At 39.9% G+C, this 25,116-nt stretch overlaps 1 protein-coding gene across 1 annotated transcript in view; it reads right to left on the bottom strand.

Moving 5' to 3' along the window:
- The window catches only part of SLC1A3 (solute carrier family 1 member 3), a 51,007-nt gene that overhangs the window by 4,747 nt on the left and 21,144 nt on the right, over window positions 1–25,116 (bottom strand). The window contains exons 3-7 of the mRNA XM_034442387.3: window positions 20,359–20,496; window positions 7,288–7,492; window positions 6,001–6,043; window positions 4,689–4,984; window positions 1,512–1,745 (exon numbers count right to left, since the gene is read on the bottom strand). Of these exons, the coding sequence (XP_034298278.1) occupies window positions 1,512–1,745; window positions 4,689–4,984; window positions 6,001–6,043; window positions 7,288–7,492; window positions 20,359–20,496 (916 nt within the window). The remainder of the gene's footprint in view (window positions 1–1,511; window positions 1,746–4,688; window positions 4,985–6,000; window positions 6,044–7,287; window positions 7,493–20,358; window positions 20,497–25,116) is intronic.

Here is a 25,116-nt window from a genome sequence, read left to right as displayed (position 1 = left end):
TCTATTCTATTCTATTCTATTCTATTCTATTCTATTCTATTCTATTCTATTCTATTCTACTCTATTCTATTCTATTCTGCTCCGCTCTGTTCCGTTCCGTTCCGTTTCATGTATGTATATATGAATGTATATACAATGAGAAATAATTTATTCATGTAGTTAATCTTCAGACAATTCTCCAAATTTGAGGGAATCTGCACTCAGAATTTGGTTTCCTAGATGTATATTATAGAAAGACCATACAGTACAGGTAAATCATGTGTGGTGCCTACACATTTTCAATGCCTTTCATTTCACTGATGTCTGTGTAAATTGGAGACAGCACTAGACTAAAAGATATCTCTCAGTGCAAAGCAGTTTCAGATATTAATTTTCAGGATTAAGAATAATTAATGTAAAAGAGATGTCCAATTAAAACATTTATTGGAATATATAGCCAAAGAATATGATGTGCATCAAAATCTTATATTGTACTCTGAATAGTACATAGATGCAAATGAATGTTGCTACACACATATTGGAACAACATGTTAGGTGTAAAGTAAAACCTAAAGTAGAGTTGAAGAGTGACAGAAACCTGGGATAATGACAGAAATCTGGAATAATCACATCTTCTCTCAATCTTTTGCAATAAAAACATCTGTATATGCTCATGGACTAGCCTATCCAGGGATAAGCTCTCAAGTTTTTAACCAAAATACTATGAAAAATGTTGCTATCCATAGTTAGTTGTGAAAACTGAAAATTTTGAGGGTCAGCCTATATGTGGGTGGCACATGGTATTTTAGTTAAAACGTTAAAAATCTGCTTATAGGCAGACGGGCTTACACTCTAGTATATATGGAATACACAGCATTTTAAAAAAGTATTACATCTGTAGGTAAGTCCCAAAGGTGCTTTTTCAAGAGGCAACTATATAAGAGCCTTGGTGGCGCAGCAAACTAAAGTGCTATTAAGTAGCACCAGCTGCCTGCAATTACTGCAAGTTCAAATCTCACGAGGCTCAAGGTTGATTCAGCCTTCCATCCTTTCGAGGTAGGTAAAATGAGGACCCGGATTGTGGGGGCAATAAGCTGACTTTGTATAAAAAAGAACAACGCTTGGGGGGGGGGCAAAAGCCCTACTAAGCAGGTATATACAAAAGTATGAAGGCTATTGCTTAACGCATTGTAAGCTGCCCTGAGTCTCTGGAGAAGGGCGGCATATAAATCGAACCAATAAATAAATAAATAAACAAACTGGAATTTCTAGTTTTTCTTTGAAGACGTTTTGCAAAACGTCTTCAAAGAAAAAACCAGGAAGTCCAGTTGGCTCTTGAAAAAGCACCTTTGGGACAACCATGACCTGGATGACTGAGAATCTCCATAGACATCTGTAGATAAGCTGAACCCAATTTGGGTGTGTGGGTGTTTTATTTTGGGACCTATTATTCTTGGGTCATGCATATGTACAGGCAGTATATACCCAGTAAAAACTCCTGTATCCCAAGCTATTTGATTGTGAAAGCCTACCTTGAGGAAGTTCCCAAAGCTGTGATGAGAGCTTGCAACAATCCTCCAATAAAGAGCCAAGGATTTTTCCGAGTAATGAAGAAGTAGAGAAGTGGGAGAACAATAATTGCATGGATGAGCAAACCAATGATAACAGTAACTGTATACATGGCAAGCTGGCCTCCAATCACACCCATATCTTCCATCTCAACTATTTTCCCAGCAATTAAAAACAAAATGCCAAGTGGTGCATACCTGGAAAAAAAGAAAGACAAAGAGAAAGAGAGAGAGGGAGAGAAAGAGAGAAAGAGACAGAGAGAAAGATAAATGCATTGCTTTGTACGTATCCTATAAATCTACTTTTGTGTAATGTATCTTTATTCTCCTGCACTTGGAAATTCCTTGCTGCACTCTCTATATATACAGAGATTGTGACCCTAAATATATTGTCCCCAGTATATTCTTGTATATTATAATATCTGGAGATCCTTTGGATGAAAAGCAGTCTATGAACCAAAAGGGAAGTCTCTGTGAACACAATAGAATTTATTTTTTAAATGAATTCTGCAAATTAGTGGCAAACAAAGGAGAATATGAAGATACCAATTCATTATGGACAGACTTTAATCATGGATGGTGTAGTTTATTCCAAAAAAATTTTTTTTGTAAAAAAAAAAAATTAATCACATTCTAGTTGGGTAAAATATTACTTTGGTGCAATAATGAATTCTGAAGCCAGTTATGCAAGAGCTTGTATAGAATGGCTGTAATTCAGTCTATGAATACACTGCTGAATTAAACTAACTCTGCCCAAATATAGGAACTAGCCAGTTTGTTAGTGATACTGATTTTTTTAAATCCAGAATTTATTTTAGCTTCTGGTCTTATTTTCCAATAGAGACCATCACATATTCCTATTCTCCTAAGAATCCCTGTTTTTTTCCCCCCTTACTGCTGTTATAATTGCTTTTGAAACAATTGTGTGAAGGTTCTTTACTTCTTCCCTACAAATCACTCATCCAAACTGAGTTCATACTTACACTTTTCCCCATCTAGAGTCCTCCTGATTGTTTGGAATTCAAATCCCAGAATTCTTAGTCAGCGTAATCATGCTAATTAGGGAAGTCTAGGAAATCATCCAAGACTCCTTGGGGTGCCGTCGGCCAGACAATGTCGGCTGGCGACCCCTAGGGAGCGGGCCTTCTCTGTGCGCGCACCTACCCTGTGGAATCAGCTCCCCCTGGGCCTCCGGGTGGCCCCTGACCTTCTCTCTTTCCTCCGTGACCTTAAAACATAGCTATTCCGCCTGGCCGGCTTGGACTGAAGGGGTTTTAGAGGGGATTTTAATGGTTTTTATAGTTTTATTGGGTATTTTAAAAAATTGAACTTTGTGTGTTTTATTGTTGTGAGCCACCCTGAGTCCTTTTGGAGATAGGACGGCATATAAGTCTAAATAATAAATAAATAATAAATATTTCTTATTGGTTTACTGTTTTTTGTTTTTATGGTTTTATTCGTGATTGTATACTGCCCAGAATTTAGTTTAAGATGTGTGGCTGCACCAATATTTTATACAAATTAAATAAATAAAATTAAGACACTAAGTACAGGAAGGCTGTTATTCTATAACTTTGCTTAAGTAGGCGTCACTGCAATATTGTACACTCTTCTTCCTCCTTCTCCCTGAATAATTTTCTCTTCCCTTTCTCCATTATCTACCAGTCTTAAAATACAGACCATCAGACTCTCAGGCTTTTAATACAATATCATGTAAAGTGATAGCCCTGTCATGATACATAAAAAGTAATTAATAAAGAACCAATACAGTTCTGATTAAGTGGAAAGTTCTGTTGGGCGCAGATTTTCTTCAGTGTTCCCAATATGGCCGGGAGTAAATTCAGTTTTGGAAGTGGGCAAGTATATTCATAATTTTGCTAAATTATACTGTATGTCCCAGAATCCTTTATATAGTTCTTAGGACAACTGAAAGTTTGTGTTTAGCAACAACTGAAATGTCACAGGTTCCCACCCCTCATTAGATGAATTGCAGTTAAAGTGACTCAGACTCATTTCCAGCTTCTTTTTGTTCAAAATCTGGAGGAAGATGTCAGAAGTTATTGCTGAGGAATGAGAATATCTATTTCACTAGATAATCCACCAGATCGGAATTCAGTAATTTCTGGAAAAAGGACTCTGAGTTGATTCCTGGATCATCCTTTCACTTCACTGTGGATCCCCTATGATCACAGAACGGGAAGAGGCAATCAAGTCCATTTCCCTACACATTGGAGGACACTTCTTTTTCTTCCATTCAATTGTGCCACGTTCTTGGAGACTGCCTGGACAAGTCCCTGCAGATTTTTGGGCAAGGCTTTTCAGAGGTGATCTGCCATTGCTTCCTTCTTAGGACTGACCACCCCAAGACCACTCAATTGACTTTGTGCTCAAAGCAGGACTACAATTCATGATCTCCCAGTTTCTAGCCCGGTACCTCAAACACTACACCAAAATGGCTCTCACGATTCATTGCATCACCACAAATGTCTATAGCCTTTGTTTGAAACCTCCAGTGAAGAAGAAACCGCTCCACTCAGTAACTTATTCCACTGATTGATGGTTGTTACTGTCAAGACGTTCTTCCTAATGTCTGATCTTTTAGAATAGAATAGAATAGAATAGAATAGAATAACAGAGTTGGAAGGGACCTTGGAGGTCTTCTAGTCCAACCCCCTGCCTAGGCAGGAAACCCTACACCACTTCAGACAAATAGTTATCCAACATCTTCTTAAAAACTTCCAGTGTTGGAGCATTCACAACTTCTGGAGACAAGTTGTTCCACTGATTAATTGTTCTAACTGTCAGGAAATTTCTCCTTAGTTCTAAGTTGCTTCTTTCCTTGATTAGTTTCCACCCATTGCTTCTTGTTCTACCCTCAGGTGCTTTGGAGAATAGCTTAACTCCCACTTCTTTATGGCAGCCCCTGAGATACTGGAACACTGCTATCATGTCTCCCCTAGTCCTTCTTTTCATTAAACTAGACATACCCAGTTCCTGCAACTGTATCTGTATCCATCTCCTTGAATTTTCACCTCAGAAACTGTTACAGCAACCAAGAAGGAAGTTCAGCTTAGACCTCAAAGTAAAGAGGTGTGAGGGATCCAAAACAGGTAATAATAGCATAGTCAATTTAATACTTACCACATTATTAGAGCTACCAGTCGCATGATAGCCTCATTAAGGCTGTCGAAGAAGTCTCTCATTGCCCGACCTTGTTCCTTCATATTGCCAATCACTAATCCAAAACTAATGGAGAAGACAACCAATCCAAGTGCATTCACTCCATTTACAGCCCCTGGTACAGGGATCATCTCCTTCTTCATCTGAGTTAGGTTTTCCACAGCTTCTGTTACATTATTTATAATGCCAGCAAGGACTGATGTTTCGTTGGAATGATCATGTGTATGATGAACACGCTCTTCATAGTTTGTTTTGAACTGTTAATGATGGTTAGAAGGACAAATATTACATTCATGTGTTAGGAATTCTGGAAGCCTTATTTCTAACTGCTCAAATGCAATTATCAAAAGATTTGTCTGACCTCCCCGGATGAAGACAGAAATAATCTAAATAAGCAATAGCTTGCTTGTTTTCTTGAAGATCTTTCATTACCCAAACTAGGTAACATCATCAGTGTTAAGTAAGGAGTGCAGTTTGCTGTCAGTTTATATTCTAGTGGCTTGCCCTGTTAGTATTGTTGGGTGTGATCTTAAGAGATTCTTTGGTTGGGCTGCTTACTGTCAGCTTCTTTGGCAGTTTTTTGATTGGGGTGTTGTTTAGTTGATTGTTGGTCTGATATTAACTTTGGAGTTAATCTATGCTGATCTGGGTGCTGATTGTTGGTGGAGTGGTGCTTGGATCTTTTTGTTCCCTTTTTGGTTGGTTGGTTGATTGTCTTTTTTGCATAGTCTATAGATGTTGTTAATGTCTATGTGTCTATTGATGACTAATTTGTCAGAGTGCCAGGCTTCTAGAAATTCCCCACCAGTTTTGGACATGGCTTGGTCTAGGAAGGTCACATGTTCCCAATTGAAACGATGGTTAAATCTGTCTATACGTTGTGAAATTAAAAAATTTGCAATAGGTTAATCTCTAATCTAAACACTGCTGGCTTCTACATATTATGCTGTACTTTTAATAATAATGAAGCACTTGTCTTCTCTGCATCTATGGTTGGTGGAACATCAGCAATAACCATAGGAGTATTTTTATACTTTTGATAAGTCAGAGATCTGTGCAGAAGAGCAACTGGAAAACCTAATCCTGGTTGGGTCATAGGTCCAGATAATATAACCTTTTGGAATCTTATCTTATAGAAGCTGTAAGTGCTTCTCCCTGGAAGACAACGAATAACAATTCCCTGCATTATAAACTTGGTCTTTGTGTAATCCCAATTAAATCTGGACATGTAATATACCCACATATACGTAAGAAGGGATTCAATTTTTTTTACCTGTTTGAAGCAGGCTTCTACAAGATTTGGAGGAAACATGTTCCTGTAAAGATGAAAAAAATTAGTATTTACCTATTAGCCATAATTTGTCATCCTATCAGGATCTCACTCAAGAACTTTATTTTTTTCAATATTCCTTTATACACAACGTACAATCCAAATCCACATTTTATGGCTTGGATAATTTGGTTGCTGGTAGTAAAAACTTGGGCCGGTAGAAGTGTCTTCTGGCCATGTACAGGCAGGCCCAGAAAACAATGGAAGAGCTTTGAGTCCCTTGCCAGCTAATAGTCTCAGCTGCTTCACTGCTTCAAAATCAGATTTGCTTCTTTGTAAGCAAAGTGGTTCCTCAAATTATTTGCATACCCTGACTCAAATTATGCTATGCTCATGTAATTGAAATTTCTCTCACCAGTTAAATCTCTCACCATCAGACATATTCGGTGAAGTTTTTCCTTCATTCAGAATATAATAAGCAGTATAATAAATAAGAACACCAATGTTCTGATTTTTAAGACAGTGTCTCTCTGAATGTTGACTTGTATTCCCAATGTCAACCATCCCCAATGAAATTGGAATGACACCTAAGATATAGGAATCGGTAACGGCCCTCATTTACATCAGAATGAGAGACTAACAAGAAAACAAATAAATTCACCCAGTTTTGCTCAGCTTGATGGTGAGCTATACTTTATATAAGTGTGCAAAGCTTTTGCAAACGGTGGTTCTCCAGTTTTCAAAAAATGTAAAGTACTGCCCCCAGCCACAAAAGATTGTTCAACCATGAACTGTGGCTATAAGGCTATTTTTGGACTATGTTTCAGAATTATTGAGCTGCGGTGGCACAGTGGTTAAGAGTGCAGTACTGCAGGCTACTTCTGCTGACTGCCGGCTGCCGGCAGTTTGGCAGATTGAATCTCACCAGGCTCAAGGTTGACTCAGCCTTCCATCCTTCCGAGGTGGGTAAAATGAGGAGCCAGATTGTTGGGGGAAATATGCTGACTCTGGAAACCACTTAGAGAGGGCTGTAAAGCACTGTAAAGCGGTATATAAGTCTAAGTGCTATTGCTATTGCTATTATTTCCAAGCTGAGGATGCCACCTTGGTGCTCCATCACATCACTCATTTCCTTAGCTTTACATTATCACACATGATGCATCTTTTTTGATTTAGTTAACAGCTTTCCTCCAGGATGGCCCTCGTACAATTCACACTAACCACGTTGCAATAAGAGGGCTGTAATCTAACACAATCGAAGGAGCCAAGATGCAGAAAAATGCCGCTTACCTGATTAAGTCCAGAAAGGCATCTGCAGCTGTCACTCGGACAATCTTGCCTTCTCTGTGCATTTTTTCCTTTGACCCTTTCCCAGGATGGATGATGACTACCATGATTATCCCAATCAGGACAGCTATAATTGTGGTGCTCATGTAATACACCACTGCTCGGAGACCCATTTTCCCTGATGCTTTACTGTCCAAGGCAGCCACTCCTAACACAAAGGATGCACAAGGGGAAAGTTAGTCACACATCTCAGAAATTTCACTTTCTTTGCAGAGGAATGACCTTCACCATCAATGTCCTCTTTGTCTGGTCCTTCTTCAAAGGTTTGGGAGGAACGAGAACCCTGGAATTCCTTACCAATTATACCCATAAAGGTAGTCCTTCCTTAACAACCAGTCGCTTAATGACTGTTTAAGGTTATGATTGACCTCTTCAGAGCTACTTATAACCCAATTCTGGAGTTCAAATGACTGTAGACATATACACCCTACAGTTCAGGGGTGAAATCCAGTAGGTTCTGACAAGTTCTGGAGAACTGGTAGTGGAAATTTTGAGTAGTTCGGAGAACCGGCAAATACCACCTCTGGCTGGCCCCAGGAGTGGAAAGGGAATGGGGATTTTGCAGTATCCTTCCCCTGCCATGCCCACCAAGCCACGCCCACAGAACCGGTAGTAAAAAAATTTGGATTTCACCACTGCTACAGTTATATGATCAAATTTGGGATGCTTGTTAAGTGGCTCACATTTGTAGCTATTTGTAGTATTTTGTAGTCATATGACTGTGATTTTGGAGGTATTTTGCCGGTTTCAGGCATTTACTTTAAGTTTCCAGCAAAAAAAAAAAAGCCTATTGAAGAAAACAATGGTCCTTGCTTAATGACTGCCACAAATAGGTAATAAAATTGAGTGTGTTTATGTGGTGGCTCACTTAATGACCACCACAACATACGAACATCATTCTGGGCTCAATTCCTATCATATGTCAAGGACTACTTGTGTAATGTTTTAAGGTTTTATCTTGTTTTTATGATTGTAAGCTGTCTAGAGTTGCCTCTAGGCGAGAAGGACAGCATATATGTTGAATGAATGAATGAATGAATGAATGAATGAATGAATGAATGGGGCTTTGTGAAGGCACAGAATATATATCTGCCTTACTGTGATCAATTCTATTATATTTCAATTTTAGCTATAGCAATTAATTCTACCTTTAGCATTTCACATGTGACTATTCTCCACAAATATTGTCCATTCTTTTCTGGTAATGGGGTTCCTGTTTTAATTCTTTGATTCATATTCATTTATTATTCATTCAATTATGTATTTCTTGAATCAATATCTTACTGCTCTTTTAAATAATTAAGAGAGGTGATCCTGGACACACCCTCATTTATTCCTCATAATAACCACCTTGTTAGAGAGATTGGGCTGAAAGGAATGGCTGCCCAATCCAACTCTCTAACTACTGTATCATATTGGCTAACATGTAAATGGCTACTCAGGCAATTATGTGTGAGGGATGGTGCCCGTGGGGGGGGGGGAAGATGGTGTGATGGACTACAAAGAAGTGGCAATTTCCAAGGAAGGTGGGAGCACATTCCAAGGAGGGGGATGAGACAAGAGGCAACACCGACCTGTGCGCTCCCACAGAGAGGGCCTCCTCGGGGTGCCCTCAGCCAAACAATGTAGGCTGGTGACCCCCAGGGAGAGGGCTTTCTCTGTGGGGGCACCTACCCTCTGGAATCAGCTGCCCCCAGAGATAAGGAGAATCCAAGACCTCGGTGCCTTCCGCTGTGCCCTTAAAACTTTCTTTTTTCAGCAAGCCGGGCTGGCTTAACATATTTTTTAACATATTTTTAAATATTTTTTAATTGGTTTGCTATCTTAAATTGGGGCCAAATTAATATATATCCTTTTAATTGTTTTTAATGTTTGTATTGTATGTTTTTATCTGGCTGTACACCACCCTGAGTCCCTCGGGAGAAGGTGCGGTATATAAATTCGAAATAAAATAAAATAAAAAAATAAACACAACCTTGATGTCAGGTCCAAAACCAAGAATTGCACATGGTGATTTTTCTAAGCTGAATTCTTTATTGTTTCACCTATAGACAAAATTTTGCTAGATTGAGCACTTAACTATCTGCAACTAAAATATACAGTATTCCACAATGTGAACAGTTGGGAAGAGAACAGTGGTGGGTTTCAAATTTTTTTACTATTGGGTCTGTGGGTGTGGCTTGGTGGGCGTGGCTTGGCTTGGTGGGCATGGCAGGGGAAGGATACTGTAAAAATCTCCATTCCCACCCTACTCCAGGGGAAGGATACTGTAAAATCTCCATGCCCTCCCCACTCCAGAGGAAGGTTACTACAAAATAGCCATTTCCTCCTGATCAGCTGGGACTTGGGAGGCAGAGAATAGATGGGGGCGGACCCAGCCAGAGATGGTATTTACCAGTTCTCTGAACTACTCAAAATTTTTGCTACCAGTTCTCCAGAACTGGTCAGAACCTCCTGAAACCCACCTCTGGAAGAAGATGTTTCCACCCTTTTTCTCTCACACGTAATAACTGAGCAGTGTTGCTTATTTTTACTGATCATCAACTCGAAGACAAAATCCACCCTAGAGAGGTGGTAGTAACTTCTAAAGAGGGAATTTAAACTAAGCAATCAATCCTCAGACTAATTTAATCAGGGGTCTTCCAGGCAAATCCTATAATAAACATAAGATTGAGACCTAGGGAGGTTAGCTTGGAGTATGGATTTCTGTACAGTAGATTCGGGTGGGGAATAAACAGCAAAAGGGTGAACTTTGATTTTGGAAAGCTGCAAACAGACTAAGGGTCCAGATGGATTTGGAAAAAAAAAATTGGAATTAATTCAAAGAATGCTTCCTGTAGGAAAATGCTTAATAATTAAAAGGGTTATACAAATAGTAAATCAAGTGAGTGACCCAGATAATTTCCCTATATTAGATTTACAAAAAAGACTTGTTAAAGCTTTCTGTGAGAAAGGACAAGAAGAAAATGAAAAGAAATCAAGTTCTTAGGATCTTATTTGAAAGAAGATTGAGATTGTTAAATTAAAAGGAAGGAATATAAAGTTGGCTTGTTAGATCAAGGTTAAAATAGACATGTTAGCTCTGGTAACCCTTAATGGATACTGAAATGATGATGCTTTAAGGATTTGTTTATAGATAAAAGATGGGCTGTGGGAATTTGCTGCATTTACTAACATTTGCTGCAAGTTACCAACTGTTTATAATTGTGATGAATGGGGAAGCCATTTTTCTCTATATATATATTTCATTTCTTTTTCTTTACTATATTCTTATTTTTATATTTTTGTTTTCTGCACTTTATATACTTTTAAAAAAAAATCGTATTAGTTTTTATCCTTCTAAATGCAATTTTTAATAAAATTACTATTAGAAACAGCAATGTCTCACTAGCATATTTGGCTACCTGCGGAAAATGCAAGGGAAAGCAACTGAACAAATTGTAACTCATCTGGTTTCATTGAAATTAAATATTAATGAAGGTACGGGTAACCGATATCCATTTACTGCATGTCATGTACCTTCAGATGTTACTTCATTCTATCAAAATTCTATGTAATTTTGTGGGTTTTTTTCCCCTTCCACTGCAAAGAAATCTTGTTTTTACATGTTGCTACTTTGAATATACATTTCGTTATAGACACATTTTTTTCCAAAGTGTGGATTTTTGCTTCCTCAATATGCAAGTTCTGCAAAGATTCATTGGTCTGGGAAATACCTGAAAAAAATGCTAATGAAATGATGCAGTCTGGCAGATGGCACAAACTGACATGTAATTAAATTGTAGCTGAAAAGGAATGCAGGATGAAATTAAATCACTGGCTTTTAAATCAAAGAATAATAAATATATCCAAGGGATTCCTGTAGTGCTCTCTAATATTTCAACCCCACACCGAAAGCAAGTATGTGGTGCATACAGACAGGAAGAGCAGCTCTGTTGCTGGGTGAAGATAGAAGTTAAAAATCTAACAAATCTGGAAGCCATGAGATTAAAGGAGATTGTTTTGCCTACAGTAGGGATGCATAACTTTTCGAAGATTAAAGCTTGAGCATCCACAAGTCTGATGGCCTTGTCAAAGTGAGGACAGCAGAGCTGCTCAGCTACAAAGCCAGCTCCACTCCTTTTGTACATGCGTGCAATGTCACAACACATGTACAAAAAGAGATGCTGCAGCATAATGCTGGTTTTATCTTTTGCAAACCTCCCCATCCACCCCCCGGTCTCTGCAAAGTGTAGCCTAAGAAAGAATAGACAGCATTTTTAGGAAACAAGATGCTGCATCGGAGGGCCTGTTTACATCCTTGTTTGCTATTTTATATGTATGCACACTAGTGTGCACAGCTCATTGGATTCACTTTCCAAAAGGTTCAGAGCATACATATAACACCTCTCTCTAACTCTCTTAAAGAAACATTGCACTGTCCCAATGACAAGGGATGGAATATAGTTCTTAATTACAGTTAAACAAAAACAAAAACGAAATGTACCCCTGATTAATCCAGTTAGGACGTTTTAGTTACAAATAAAGCTAAATAAGCTTTCTTAGAGGTAATCCTCGAGTTACATCTGTAATGGAGCCTGCCCATCACAGATATTGCTCGTGACAATTTTACGGCCTTTTCTGCATCAGTTGTTAAGTGAATGTTGTGGTTGTTAAGTGTACCCATGGTTTGCTATGGGCAGCTGTTGCTGAAAACTGGAAGTAAATACCAGTTTTTGGCAAAACTGTCATAAAATATGGTCACGAACAGCTGGCTCACTTGCTGAATGCTCAAAGTACAGTCATATGACCATGGCAGAGAGAACCATTGGAACTTCGAATCTGGGTTGTAAGTGCTGATCTGTCAAAGTCTGTCAAAACTTCAAATGATCACTAAGTGACTGGTCGTAAGTCAAAGACTACCTGTATCTTGTAATTTAGCTCTTAGGGTAAATCTAAGGGTCGCCAGCAGACAATGTCGGCTGGCGACCCCCAGGGGGAGAGCCTTCTCTGTGGCGGCACCTGCCCTCTGGAACGACCTGCCCCCAGAGATACGCACGATACCAGACCTCCGGACTTTTCGTCGGGCCCTGAAAACACATCTTTTTCACCTAGCCGGGCTGGCTTGATCCCATCCCTTCGATTTTAATTTGTAATTGGTTTTAACCTGGGTTGTTTTAATTGGATAGCCAAATTATTTAATGTTTTTAAATTGCTTTTAAATTTTATATGTTATGTTTTACCATGGCTGTTCACCGCCCTGAGTCCTGTTGGAGAAGGGCGGTATACAAATTAAATAAAGAGAAGAAAAAAGAAAATCGTCCGCCTGTTCCTTTCCATTTCAGAATTTGTCACTTGTATCATGACCACTCAACTTTACTCCATTCCCCAGATTTGGCAAACTACCTCTGACTTCTCGGAGATTTGTGGAAAGTATTTTCTTCAGGCTCAAAAGTTATTTTGTCTTTTGCTGTAACTCCTCACAGTCCTTGATGCTGAGGCCAGACTGCACAGCTGGAATAGCCTAGTGTTTTTCAACCTTGGAAACTTTAAGATGAGGGTGGACTTCAACTGACAGACTTCCCCAACCAGTCTTGCTAGCTAGGGAATTCTGGGAGCTGAAGTCCACCCATCTTAAAATTGCTGAGGTTGAGAAATATTGGAATAGCCTACTTTCAAAACACACACAAAGACACACACAAAACCCTGAGGATCTTTTTCTCAGAGTTGCATCCCATTTCTCTACTCCCAACTTAGCAAGCGCAAAGTAACACAATATTTCTAGATATCCAAGCCAGTGGCACATTTCCTGTTCTTCACATCTGCCAGAGTAGGAGCCTACTGTGTGGGCTGTTTAGATACCACTTCAACTCTTTGCATTATTCCATCTTTTCCTCATGATATTGGAATGCACCACACAATATGCTTTTTGAAGAGAAACTAAGGGAGTAATTTATCTTCTTTATGTGTGCTAAGCAGAGCAGGAGGTAAGGACTAGCAGGGATTCACAGCAAGCCATAGAACGGTGATTAGTAACAGCTGACAGCCTTGAACCGAGTCTCTTTCTCTTGGGTTGCCTCATTGTAATACCAGAGCACAAAGAACTAACTGTCCCAATGCCAAGAATCTGAAATGAAGGCTCACAAAAATAGCAGCCCAAAATTTTTCAGTAACTAAAGGCAGCCAATACCTGCTTGCTAGAGACCTGAAGAGACCATCCTTTGATGGATGTGACACTTAAATCAACCTGCTCTCCTATAAAAGCATTTCCCCATATCATTAAATGGCTTAAAATGGCCTTTTCTGGTAGCTGGGATATGAGTCGGGTGAGGATATGAAAGTAAATGATGTATAATCAAAGCCCATTAGCTTCTGAAAAAAGGACTTTCACTTGATGATTTTGCTGGATTCCCTAATGTTGAAGTAACACAGTGAAACACAGTGATTTAATTAGAGGGAAGTCCATCAAAGTAACTTCCCAAGCCAACCAAACTTCTTGAAGCATAGCAAATTAGCAGGAAAACCTTTTTTTTTTGGTCTGAGGTAATACATCTGCAACATTTTCCCAATCTGTTACAGTAATAATAGATTTAAATCTGCTTAAAAGATTAGCAGGTTAACTTGGCTAGGAAACACCATTCCTTTCCTCCCAATTTATCCAACCACAGAAATGGTAAATGCTCAGACGTTATAAAGTGTCTTTTATTTAAATAATGATTTTCTTAATTGCTCCATACATATTAGCACTCCAGTGGTTTTATACACAGTGCTAAACCATGGTTTATTAATTCTTTGTAACTATGCCACAACTGGCTGAATTCACATATTGTTCTAGGCCAGTGTTTCTCAAAATTTGGTAACTTTGTGATGTATGGACTTCAGCTTCAGGAATTTCCCAGCCAGCATGCCAAGTTTAAAATATACTGTTCTAAGCTAATCTAAATAAAACATTATTCCAGGTTGATAAGAAATAAGTATCAAGAGCTTCCAAATTCATCAGAGTTAGGAAAGGGCTACATGTTCGTATTATTTTTTTAAAAGCCCTTTCTTCAGAACTCAAGTTTTAAAAATATTTACGAATATCCCCACCACTTCATATCTTGTTTTGCCCATTGTGCAAAAGAAGAAGTTAACATTTTAAGAAATATTATGCTCACTCTGCTTGGCTATTTAAATACTGATTTCCTGTCCCTCAGTTTATATAGTTTGGTAAGACGATCGCGTGTTCTTACAACTTTGGGAACATTCTAATCACTGAGGGTAAATTTATTACCAATTTCCCACATTTGCAACATTTGAATGTGGTAGCAAAATGGAGAACTTATTTTAGTTTAGAGGCCAAGGAGATTCAAATGTTATTTCCTTCCTTCCAAATTTAGGGACAGAACGATCAACAGTGATGATGATAATAGCACAAGGAAGTTGGAAACGAGAATGTAAGGAAAGCGTTGAGATGCATTCCAAAGAAACATGAGCCATGAAGCTATTCCTCTGTAAGAAGGCAAAGGGTTACAGGGTCAAATGCAAACCAGATCTCCAGGTTCACAGTTAGCCACTATGTTTTGACCTCTGGAAACATAGGTCAGTGTTTATAGCCTTGTCGGAATTCCTGGTTTAAGGCAGCAGAAGAAAAGTCAGACGAGGCAGCTAGATTGCATAGAGCAGGGGTGTCAAACTCAAAGCCCGGAGGCCAGATTTGGCCCATGGGGTACTTAGATTTGGCCCATGGGGCCATTCTGGAAACAGCGAAGGACCGACCCGTGGTACTTCTGCCAGAAAAAATGGGCTCCTGAGCTCCATTTTCAACTGCCAGGGCCTTCTGCAACCCTCTGCCAGTGAAAATGGAGCTCGGGAGGGCTGTGCTCCGTTTTCACTGACAGAGGGTTGCAGGTGGCCCTGGCAGTTGAAAATGGAGCTCGGGAGCCAGTTTTTGCTGGTAGAGTGCTCGGGCCACCACAGGTGCCCCTGACAGGAGTGACGTCGAGCTGGCCACACCCACCCCGGCTCCCTGAGGTCAAACACAACCCTGATGTGGCCCTCAATGAAATCGAGTTTGACACCCCTGGCATAGAGAAAGAAGTTTAAGTGCATAATGGTGCTCTTGTCTTCTTTTGAACAAGGAAGCAATGTTCTAAGCATGCCTTAAGTTCCCCGCTTCCTAAATGCATCCCTGGCACAGAATGCAAGACAGAAGACTAGATTAAATAGGTCCTTGGCCTGATCCTACAAGACTCTGCTGATTGTAGGCTTCTACGGCTGCACAGAAAGGGGAAGATGGATGCTAAAAACCACTCACAGTGATGATGATGATGATGATGATGATGATGATGATGATGATGATTTCAATTTATATGCCGCCTTTCTCCGAAGACTCAGGGCGGCTTACAATACATTTAAAAAACCATTATAAAAAGATTTAAAAATTAAAACATTAAAACCCATTCACACCATTCATGGCTGGATCTCACAAGATCGCAACAGCAAGATCAACGGCCCCAGGCCTGCCAGAAAAGCCAGATCTTCACCGCTTTCCGGAAGGCCAATAGGGTTGGGGTGGTCCGGACCTCAGGAGGTAACTGGTTCCAGAGAGCTGGGGCAGCCACAGAGAAGGCCCTCCCCCGTGGGCCCGCCAGCCGGCACTGTTTAGCTGACGGGACCCGGAGGAGACCAACTCTGTGGGATTTTACTGATCGCTGAGAGCTATGTGGTAGAAGGCGGTCTCGAAGATAGCCTGGTCCTGAGCCATGTAGGGCTTTAAAGGTAATAACCAACACCTTGAATTGCGCCCGGAGACCAATAGGGAGCTAGTGCAGCTCACGGAGAATTGGTGTAATGTGGGTGTATCTAGGTGCACCCACGAATAGCTCGCGCGGCTGCATTCTGGACCAACTGTAGTCTCCGAACTACAGTTGGCTAATAAAACCACAGGAAGTGCCGGAGAAGGTGAATAACACCTTAAGCCTCCTACTATGGGTACAATACTTTGAACTGGAGGAGCTAGAATTTATGAAGAAGCAGATGCACTAAAGTTCATAGTGGGAAATCTATTTGATGAAAAATGAATTACCTCCACAAGTGGCAAATATTGTCGTATAGCAGATGCTGGGCATAAGCTTTTTGTGTGTGTCTGCCTTAGTGTGTTGTGTGAGCCCAGCCTATGATTTAGTTCTAATGATGCTCAATTCTGCTCTTCGAACAGACTTTTGAAGTTCTAAAGCTGACTCTGGCTATGTTTATGTAGAGTTAAACCTATGTAACCATCAAAGATGTAGCAGTTACATTCACATAATATACTAAGCTTGGTGTTAACCTTGGATGGGGCTTTTTGGCCAAGTTTGTTAGCTATTGGGTAAGTTTATAATTCAATGTTCAACTTCAACTAATGACCACAATTGGGATGGAAATTTCCACCATAAGTTGGTGTATTTGTAAGGTGAGCTATCATGTAACAAGACCCAATTTTACAACTATTTTTACTGCTGTTAAGCAAATCACCTCAGTTGATAAGTGAATCATGTGGTCATTAAGCAAATTCAACTTCCACAATTTATGTCTTTTGTCAAAAACTGGGTGGGAAGGTTGCAAATTCTTATCACATGATTGCAGGATGGTGCAACAGGTTGTGAATGTGAACAGATTGCCAAGCGCCCAATTGTTATCATGTGACTGTAGGGTGATGTGACATTTGTTAAGTGCAAGGGGAGGTCATAAATTGCTTCTTCCAAGGCTGTCCTAATTTTGAACTGTTGTTAAACAACTGGTCATAGGTTGAGGATCAGCTGTATTGCATGAACCATCTAATCAGTGGTGGGTTCCTCCCAGTTCGGTCCGGTTCGGCCGAGCCGGTAGCGGTGACGATATGACGTCACCGAACCGGTTCTCCCCCCCCGCCCTCCCCCCCCACGTTATTCTTACCTTTTATTTGGTCCCACCCCCAATCTATTGCTGCCTCCTGAGTCCCAGCTGATGACTAGAGGGATAAAAACTGTTTAAACTCTTGCCGCGGGGCTTCAAAGGGCCGTCCTACAGCTGATCAGTGGTAAAAGCAAACAAATGAGTCGGGTCGTAAGTGTGAGGACTGGTCATAAGTGCGAGGACCTTCCAGAAATATCTCTGACCAGCTAGCCACGCCCACCTAGTCACATGACCTCCAAGCCACACCCACAAAATAAGCCATGCCCACAGAACCGGTAGTAAAAAAATTTAGAACCCACCCCTGCATCTAATGCTTAATAATTAAAAGACTCAGGTTCAGAGTGTGATTGAAAACAATCTCTGTCTCACACAGACTCTTTATCTAGGGCAGGGGTCTGCAAACTTAAATACTCAGCCATTTGGAACCATTTCCCACAGAAAAGAAAACACCGGGAGTCACAAACCTGGGTGGGTGTGGCCAACTTGATGTCACTCACTCCCATCAGTCACATGACACCCTCCCCCCCCAACCATGCCTACCAGTCGGTCATTAGGGCAGAGAACCAGTTGTTAAAAAACATTGGGAACCACAAAATCCTTTTGACATCTCTCTCTCCCCTCCCTCCCTCCCCCCTCCCTCTCTCTCTGTATCTCTCTATGTCTCTCTCTCTCCCCCTCTCTCTGTATCTCTCTGTCTCTGCTCTGGCAGCTTCTCCACCCCCCGCCGTCGCCCTTACCTTCTCAGGCCAGGTGAGGAGGGACTGGGAGGGGAGGGCCAGCCAGGGGGGGGAATCACCTGACAGGGAGCCACAGCAGAGGGCCCAAAGAACCGCATGCAGCTCTGGAGCCGCAGGTTGCTGACCCTGATCTAGGGTAAACACTATTTTTCCAATATCCAAGAAAGAGCTTCCTTCTTTCTCCCGCAGTTGCTTTAACTAGGATAATTATAAGTTACACAAAACAGATTCAGCTTTTACCACTTTATTTTATATCTGTAATTTTAATAACTTTAAAAAAAAACTAATTATTTTCAAATTCTGCCGGAGACTGTTTTAGCCATGCTACATATCTCTTTCTCCTCTTAAATAATAAAGCATGGAGGTGAGGATTGTACCCACCCTTCCTAAGAATTAAAAATGGTAAAAAAAAAAAAAAAATGGCTACCTGAACATTGTGGCTTGTACAGAAAACATGCACAGTCTTAAAACAGCATTAGAATCTTTTCATCTAATGGGCTCGCAAAATCCAACAATATTATTATTATTATTACTTTAAAAGTAATCTTCCCTTTCATTTGTTTTTTTTTCTTTCCTACTCTATAAAAATCTCCAATGTTTTACTGGCAGTTATACTCTCTCCTTCTTAGCTCGCATGCCAGTGTTTTTCGGAACTGAAATGTGCCTAAGTTACCCATCTGTGTTTGTGGAAGGGAGCAGTGGGAAATCCATACATTACCAGCTGCTTTCAAATAATTCCAAGTTACCTTGAGGCAGTGGTGAAATCCAATTTTTTTTACTACTGATTCTTTGGGCGTGGCTTGGTGGGCTTGGCTTGGCTTGGTAGAAGTGGCTTGGTGGGGGTGGCAGGGGAAGGATACTGCAAAATCCCCATTCCCTCCCCACTCCTGGGGGAAGGATATTGCAAAATCTCCATTCCCACCTCACTCTGGGGCCAGCCAGGGGTGGTATTTGCCGATTCTCCGAACTACTCAAAATTTCCGCTATCGGTTCTCCAAACTGCTCAAAATTTCTGCTACCGGTTCTCCAGAACCTGCTGGATTTCACCCCTGCCTTGGCGGTCCCTTGATAAAAGGTGACCAATAATATTAATAAACATCTTTCCCTATAAACAGGACCCTGAGACCATCTTCCAGTTACCGAGGGTTTTCTGCAAGTATTCTGCGAGGGAATCTGCTACAGCTTTAGTTTTATATGCATTTTGGTTGCAATATTGTAGGGAATTCCTTTATTTTAAAAAAAAAGTTGTAACTCAAGAGTAATATGCAGGAGATAACTAATTATCCTAGTTAGAGCAGTCGTTAGAGAAGGAAACTCTTTCTGTGATGTTGGAGAAATCATGCTTACCTGAGAGATTCAGAGAATGGTGGCTACCTCTAGAATGGTGCAAAGTGGCCTCTGTAGGAGGTCTGGGCTGGGGATCACATGGGCTGGGCAAATTTTCAGAAAGATGATCTTTGGAAGAAGTAAGAGGAACAAAATGTGACAGGGCAGGTAGGAGGAGGCCCAAGCCTGTGTGAGACCTGACAGGGCGGGAAGTAGGCCCAAGGCTGTGGGACCTAACAGGTCAAAAAGCAGGCCCAAGACTGTGCGATCTGGCAGGGCGGGAAGCTGTACAGAGGGCGGCTACACGGGGAGGTCCTGGGAGGCCCAGCAGAAGGTCTGTATTTAAATGCATGATACTTATTTATTGTTTTATTGTTCTGTAGTGAGTTTTAATTGAATGTCTGTAAGCTGCCTAGAGCTGCCTCTGGCGAGATGGGTGGCATAGAGGTCAAGTAAGTAAGTGAGTGAGTAAGCAAGCAAGCAAATAATAAACAAACAAGCAAGCAAGCAAGGTATGTGCTGCAGTATAAGCCTGGACTTAAAATAGAGTATTGCCCTGCGCCAGTCCTCTCGTAGCCTGATGTACCCCATTATCTGCTTAATGACCTGCACAGTCACTTAATGACTGCAACTGGGAGTGTCAGGATTGCAGTCATTGAACAAGGTGGGTACCTGGCTTAACAACCATGGTTTATGATTTACCACAACAAAGGACTACCTGTAGTCATTCACCTTACAATTGTAATCAATTAATAAATGCTTTATCTTAGTTTTTAACTGAAGTTGTTGGAAACTGAATCTTTCAGCTTCTTTATGAAAGCAAATATTCTCCCACAGAGCTCTTCTCTTTTTATTAAAAGAGCTTATTTTTGACCTAATAATCACTACCATGAATTGATATGTAACAACATCACATTCTAGATTCTTTGACGGGCCTAGGGTATATACTTAGATACTGTTTTTTAAAGAATACATATATACACACAAAGAGGAATGTTAAACTTGAATGACAATAGTAAAACAGAAAAAGAAATTAGAAAATAATTTACACCAGTACCTGTTACTAAGCTGGATACAATGAGAGGCAAAACCAACATTTGCAGCATTCTCATTAACAGTTCGCCAGGGAAGGAAAAATATTTCACTTCTCGGTAGCTGAAGTGATAGGATCGGAGAGAAAAGCCAAGGATGATACCTAAGAAAAAAGAAACCATGGTGCTTTATTCTTCTGCAAGCATTATTTAAACACATAGATTTGTTACAGCTGTAACTGACAAGAACATTTACCGATACACTGAGGGCAGAACTACAAATTCTCTGCTGAATTATCTAGCTCCAATGACTTCCAGAAAAGAAGGAAATAATGTAAAATTAATCTTCCTGAGGTATGAATGTGCTTGGACTTCACACACTTAGGGCTTGCCACTTGCCCTGAAGAGAAATCCTCACATAAATTTTTATTTTCTTCTGAAAACTTGATGTACAATTGAGCTATTGATCATTGACTATCGTTGTACAGTAGTGGAAATTGTAAATTGTGGGGGAGAACCGGTTCGGTGACGTCATGTCGTCACCGCTACCGGCTCGGCCGAACCGGACTGAACCGGGAGGAACCCACCACTGATTCCACTGCTAGAATGGCCTGGGAATAGCCCAGACCTTAACCCAATTGAAAATCTATGGAGCCGTCTAAAGAAACTTGTTAGTCAGAAGTGACCCAGCAATAAAACCCAGTTAATAAAAGCAATCATTCAATCTTGGTTTCATATTATAACAGCTGCAGAACTAAAAGACTTGGTTCACTCCATGGGAAGACGTTGTAAGGCCATAATTCATGCTAAAAGTTACCCAACTAAGTATTAACTCATGTGATAATTTTTGTATATCTCATTTTTTCTACGTGTTTCACTTTTCTTCTTTATACTATAACTGTTATTCTAATAGCAAATCCTTCATAAAAGTTATTGCATTACATTCTTGATTAAATTATCTTTCCATTGATATAATATATAATTTTATGGTACTACTCCCAAAAAAAGTGGTGTTATTACCCTGTTTCCCCCAAAATAAGACACCCCCTGATAATAAACCCAATTAGGCTTTTGAGCGCATGGCAATAAGCCCAAGTGCTTATTTCAGGGTTCAAAAAAATATAAGACATGGTCTTATTTTCAGGGAAACACGGTAGCTAGTTTTAGAAAATACACTTTTCCCAAAAGGTTTCCACAATTTTGGCCACTACTGTACACATACTCTTTTCAGTAGTCTACTTTTCAATCAGAATGTAGAATAACCCATATACTAATGGCACAGTCTCCTGTGCTATTCGGAACTCCCACAGAGGATAGTGAAGTTTATTCCCATCTAATTTGGAGAGAATTACAAATTCTGCATGTCATTCAATTCGGTTTGTGTTTTAGGAAGAAAAACAGTTCTCTCCATCCTTTCTTTTGACTGGAAGTGAGGGAAGGGCCTTTGTAGGCCATTCATGCTTGTCCCTACTTCCTTTCCATTGACCACAGGAGCAGTTGGTATGCAGCTGTACAGTTCTGAATGAACGTACAGCCGTTTTATTTTATACTCTTCGGCAGCTGAGCCAGTCTTAAACAAAAAGGGGACTTAAAAACACATGTGAACTCATGCTTGTTCTGAAATTATAGTACCATTCTTTTCACTATGAGTACAAGGAGTAACCCGGACAAAAATGAGGACCAGTTGGATTAAGTGGATGAGTACAAACTGGGAGACCATGAGAACTCCTTAGGCATGAAGTCTTGCCTTAGGCATGAAATCAGCTGGATGACCTTGGGCCAGACACCCTCTCTCAGGCCAAGGGAAGCAATGGCAATGGCAAACTACTTTTGAAAAACTTTGCCAATAAAACTTTAAGGACTACTCTATGCAATTAAAAAAAAAAAAACTTACTCCAAGGCGTCAAATCACAAGATGAGCATCATATAAATTTAATAAATAAATAAAGGCACCCCCGGACCCACCCCCACACCCCCAGACACACACACAAATCTCCATGCAAAGTTTTACAAATTCCTCTCTGTGTTTTTGCAATTAAAATACCAATTCACCGATGAATTGGTATTGTCTTTCAATTCATTAAAGGCACCATGGATATGCTTTGACAACAGAGCAATGACTGCAGGTAAAAAAAATAAAAAGCAAGGCTGGTTGGAAATCAAAGGGGCTCCAGTATAGATTCTATGTAGATGTAGAATACCCCTCCTCTACAAAGGTTTAAGCTCCCTAACAATTTGTGAGCCTATCTGTGGAACAAAGCCCACTAAGAAATCTCCCAAAGTTGTTCTGCAGGTTTTCTCCTGACTTTTTACATGGGGTGTAGGGGGGAGAGGAAGCAAGCATTCAAAAAGAAGACAGGGGGAGCACATATTTCAAAAAGACAAAGAAATTCTAATGCCCTGATTTTTTTTCAGGAGAACGATGCATTAAAAGAAACTGTCCAGGTGCGCCGTCTAAACAGAGACAAAAATGAAAAAGCCTGCAAGATGTAGTTCTGTATAATCACCAAACCAAACCCAGCCTAAGTCTTTGATTCTATTTTGTACTTTTTCATGTTAAAAGGGAAATATAAATGCGGAATTCTGAAATGCAACTCTGATTGTGTTACTTATTACTTATAAATTATTAATTAAATTTGTTACTAAATTTAATTAATAATTTAAATCTTTTGATTAAGGACATGCAAAATAACAATACATGGAATATTCTGTTATTGCTTGACAAACCTACAGATGTCATGCCAATCTTAAGTAAGATAGGTTGTATTATAGCAGTATTTTTCAAACTTACCAACTTTAAAATGTGTAAACCTCAACTCAACTGGAGGCTAGCTGGAGAATTCTGGGAGCTGAGATCCACACATCGCCAAATTTGAAAAACACCAATCTATGGCATTTAAACTTGGAACAAAATAATATCGATATCCAAAGCACAAATGTCAAAAATGGCTTTCTTACTATAATTTGCAAGCCAAAATAAATTTTAAAAGGTCAAAATTACAATATTTTCATAAAAACAGATTTCACATTTGTATCCTTAGATAGCAATAGCACTCAGGCTTACAGTACATACCACTTCACAGGGCTTTACAGACCTCTCTAAGCAGTTTTACAGTCAGCCTATTGCCCCTAACAATCTGGGTCCTCGTTTTACGTACCTCGGTCCTCGTTTTACGTCCTTGGAAGGCTGAGTCAATAATTGTTTCTTGCCCAAAGCTCTCAACCAATCTTATATCTGAATATTGATCTGTTCATTATTATTGTGTATTCCCATAGCATTAAAACCCTGGAATTTACCCATTATGTGAAACCATTATTTCTTGCTTAGCAAATTGGTGTATTTTTTTTTAAATTCCTGCCTTAGCATTCCAAACCTGGATAAATTATTTATATTGGGTAAAAATGATTTTTTTTTTCTTTTGGTAATGACACATTAACCTATTACCCAATCACAATAGGGACATTGAAAGTGACATAAAGTGTTTTGCCCGTATTGGGTAAATAGGACTCTTTTGATAGCAATTTTAAGTATGAAAGGAAAAAACTTGGGAAGCTTTGATTTAAAGCAATGTCCTTGTAAATCAAATCAAGAAACTGAACAAAATTCTTTTTTCTCTTAAAGTAGACAAAAGGAGATACCTGACTCTAATCAGATACAATAATATACATCCAGGGGCCTTTTTCAGTACAGGTAGTCCTCAACTTACAACAGTTCATTTAGTGACCATTCAAAATTACAATTTATTTTATTTTTTTATTTTTTATTTTATTTTATTTCTATACCGCCCTACTCCCGAGGACTCAGGGCGGTGCACAGCCAAACAATAAAACACATACATACAAAATTTAAAAGTAGAATAAAATCAAATTAAATAATTTTGGCCCCGACAAATTTAAAACCCCAAACAATGGCACTGAAAAAGTGACTTATGACCATTTTTCACACTTATGACCATTGCAGCATTCCCCTATGGTCACATGATTTATATTCAAATACTTGACAACTGACTCACATTTATGACAGTTGTAGTGCCCCTGGGTCATGTGATCCCTTTTGCAACCTTCTGACCAGCAAACTAATGTGGAAACCAGATTCACTTAACAACCATGTTACTAATTTAACAACTGCGGTGATTCAGCTAAAAAATGTGGCAAGAAAAGCTCTAAAAAGGGGCAAATCTCATTTAACAGATTTCTCACTTAGCCAACGTAAATTTTGGGCTCAATTGCAGTTGTAAGTCGAGGACTACCTACAGTCCTTCGTGAGATTTAAAATGTATGAGCAGAAAATGTGCTTATATTTGCTGAGCGTTCCCCATCCACTTCATTTGCATTTTATCAGATATATCTGGGAAAATGCCAAGGATTCTTTTGCTTATACAGCTGAAAACACTTAAGAGGCAAAAGTAGTGGGATTCCTGACGTGCTTCCCCTCTCTTGCCACTATGAACTGGCCCCACAGCCATCTAACATAACGAAGGAGAAAGCTTGATACGGCACCTTTGATAGAGCATAAAGCTGTATCTGCTCAAAAACTTTCTGTGCAGGGGTGAAATCCAGCAGGTTCTGACAGGTTCTGGAGAACTGGTAGCGGAAATTTTGAGCAGTTTGGAGAACCTGTAGCGGAAATTTTGAGTAGTTCAGAGAACTGGCAAATACCACCTCTGGCTGGCCCCAGAGTGGGGTGCGAATGAAGATTTTGCAGTATCCTTCCCATGCCACGCTCATGAAGCCATGCCCACGAAGCCACACCACGCCCACAAAGCCACGCCCACAGAACCGGT

Source organism: Pantherophis guttatus, chromosome 2 (genome assembly GCF_059756535.1).
Source record: "Pantherophis guttatus breed Tessera chromosome 2, ASM5975653v1, whole genome shotgun sequence".
NCBI lineage: Eukaryota > Metazoa > Chordata > Lepidosauria > Squamata > Colubridae > Pantherophis > Pantherophis guttatus.
The sequence above is the reverse complement of the archived record's forward strand: the minus strand, read 5'-3'. Positions and strand labels throughout refer to the sequence as shown.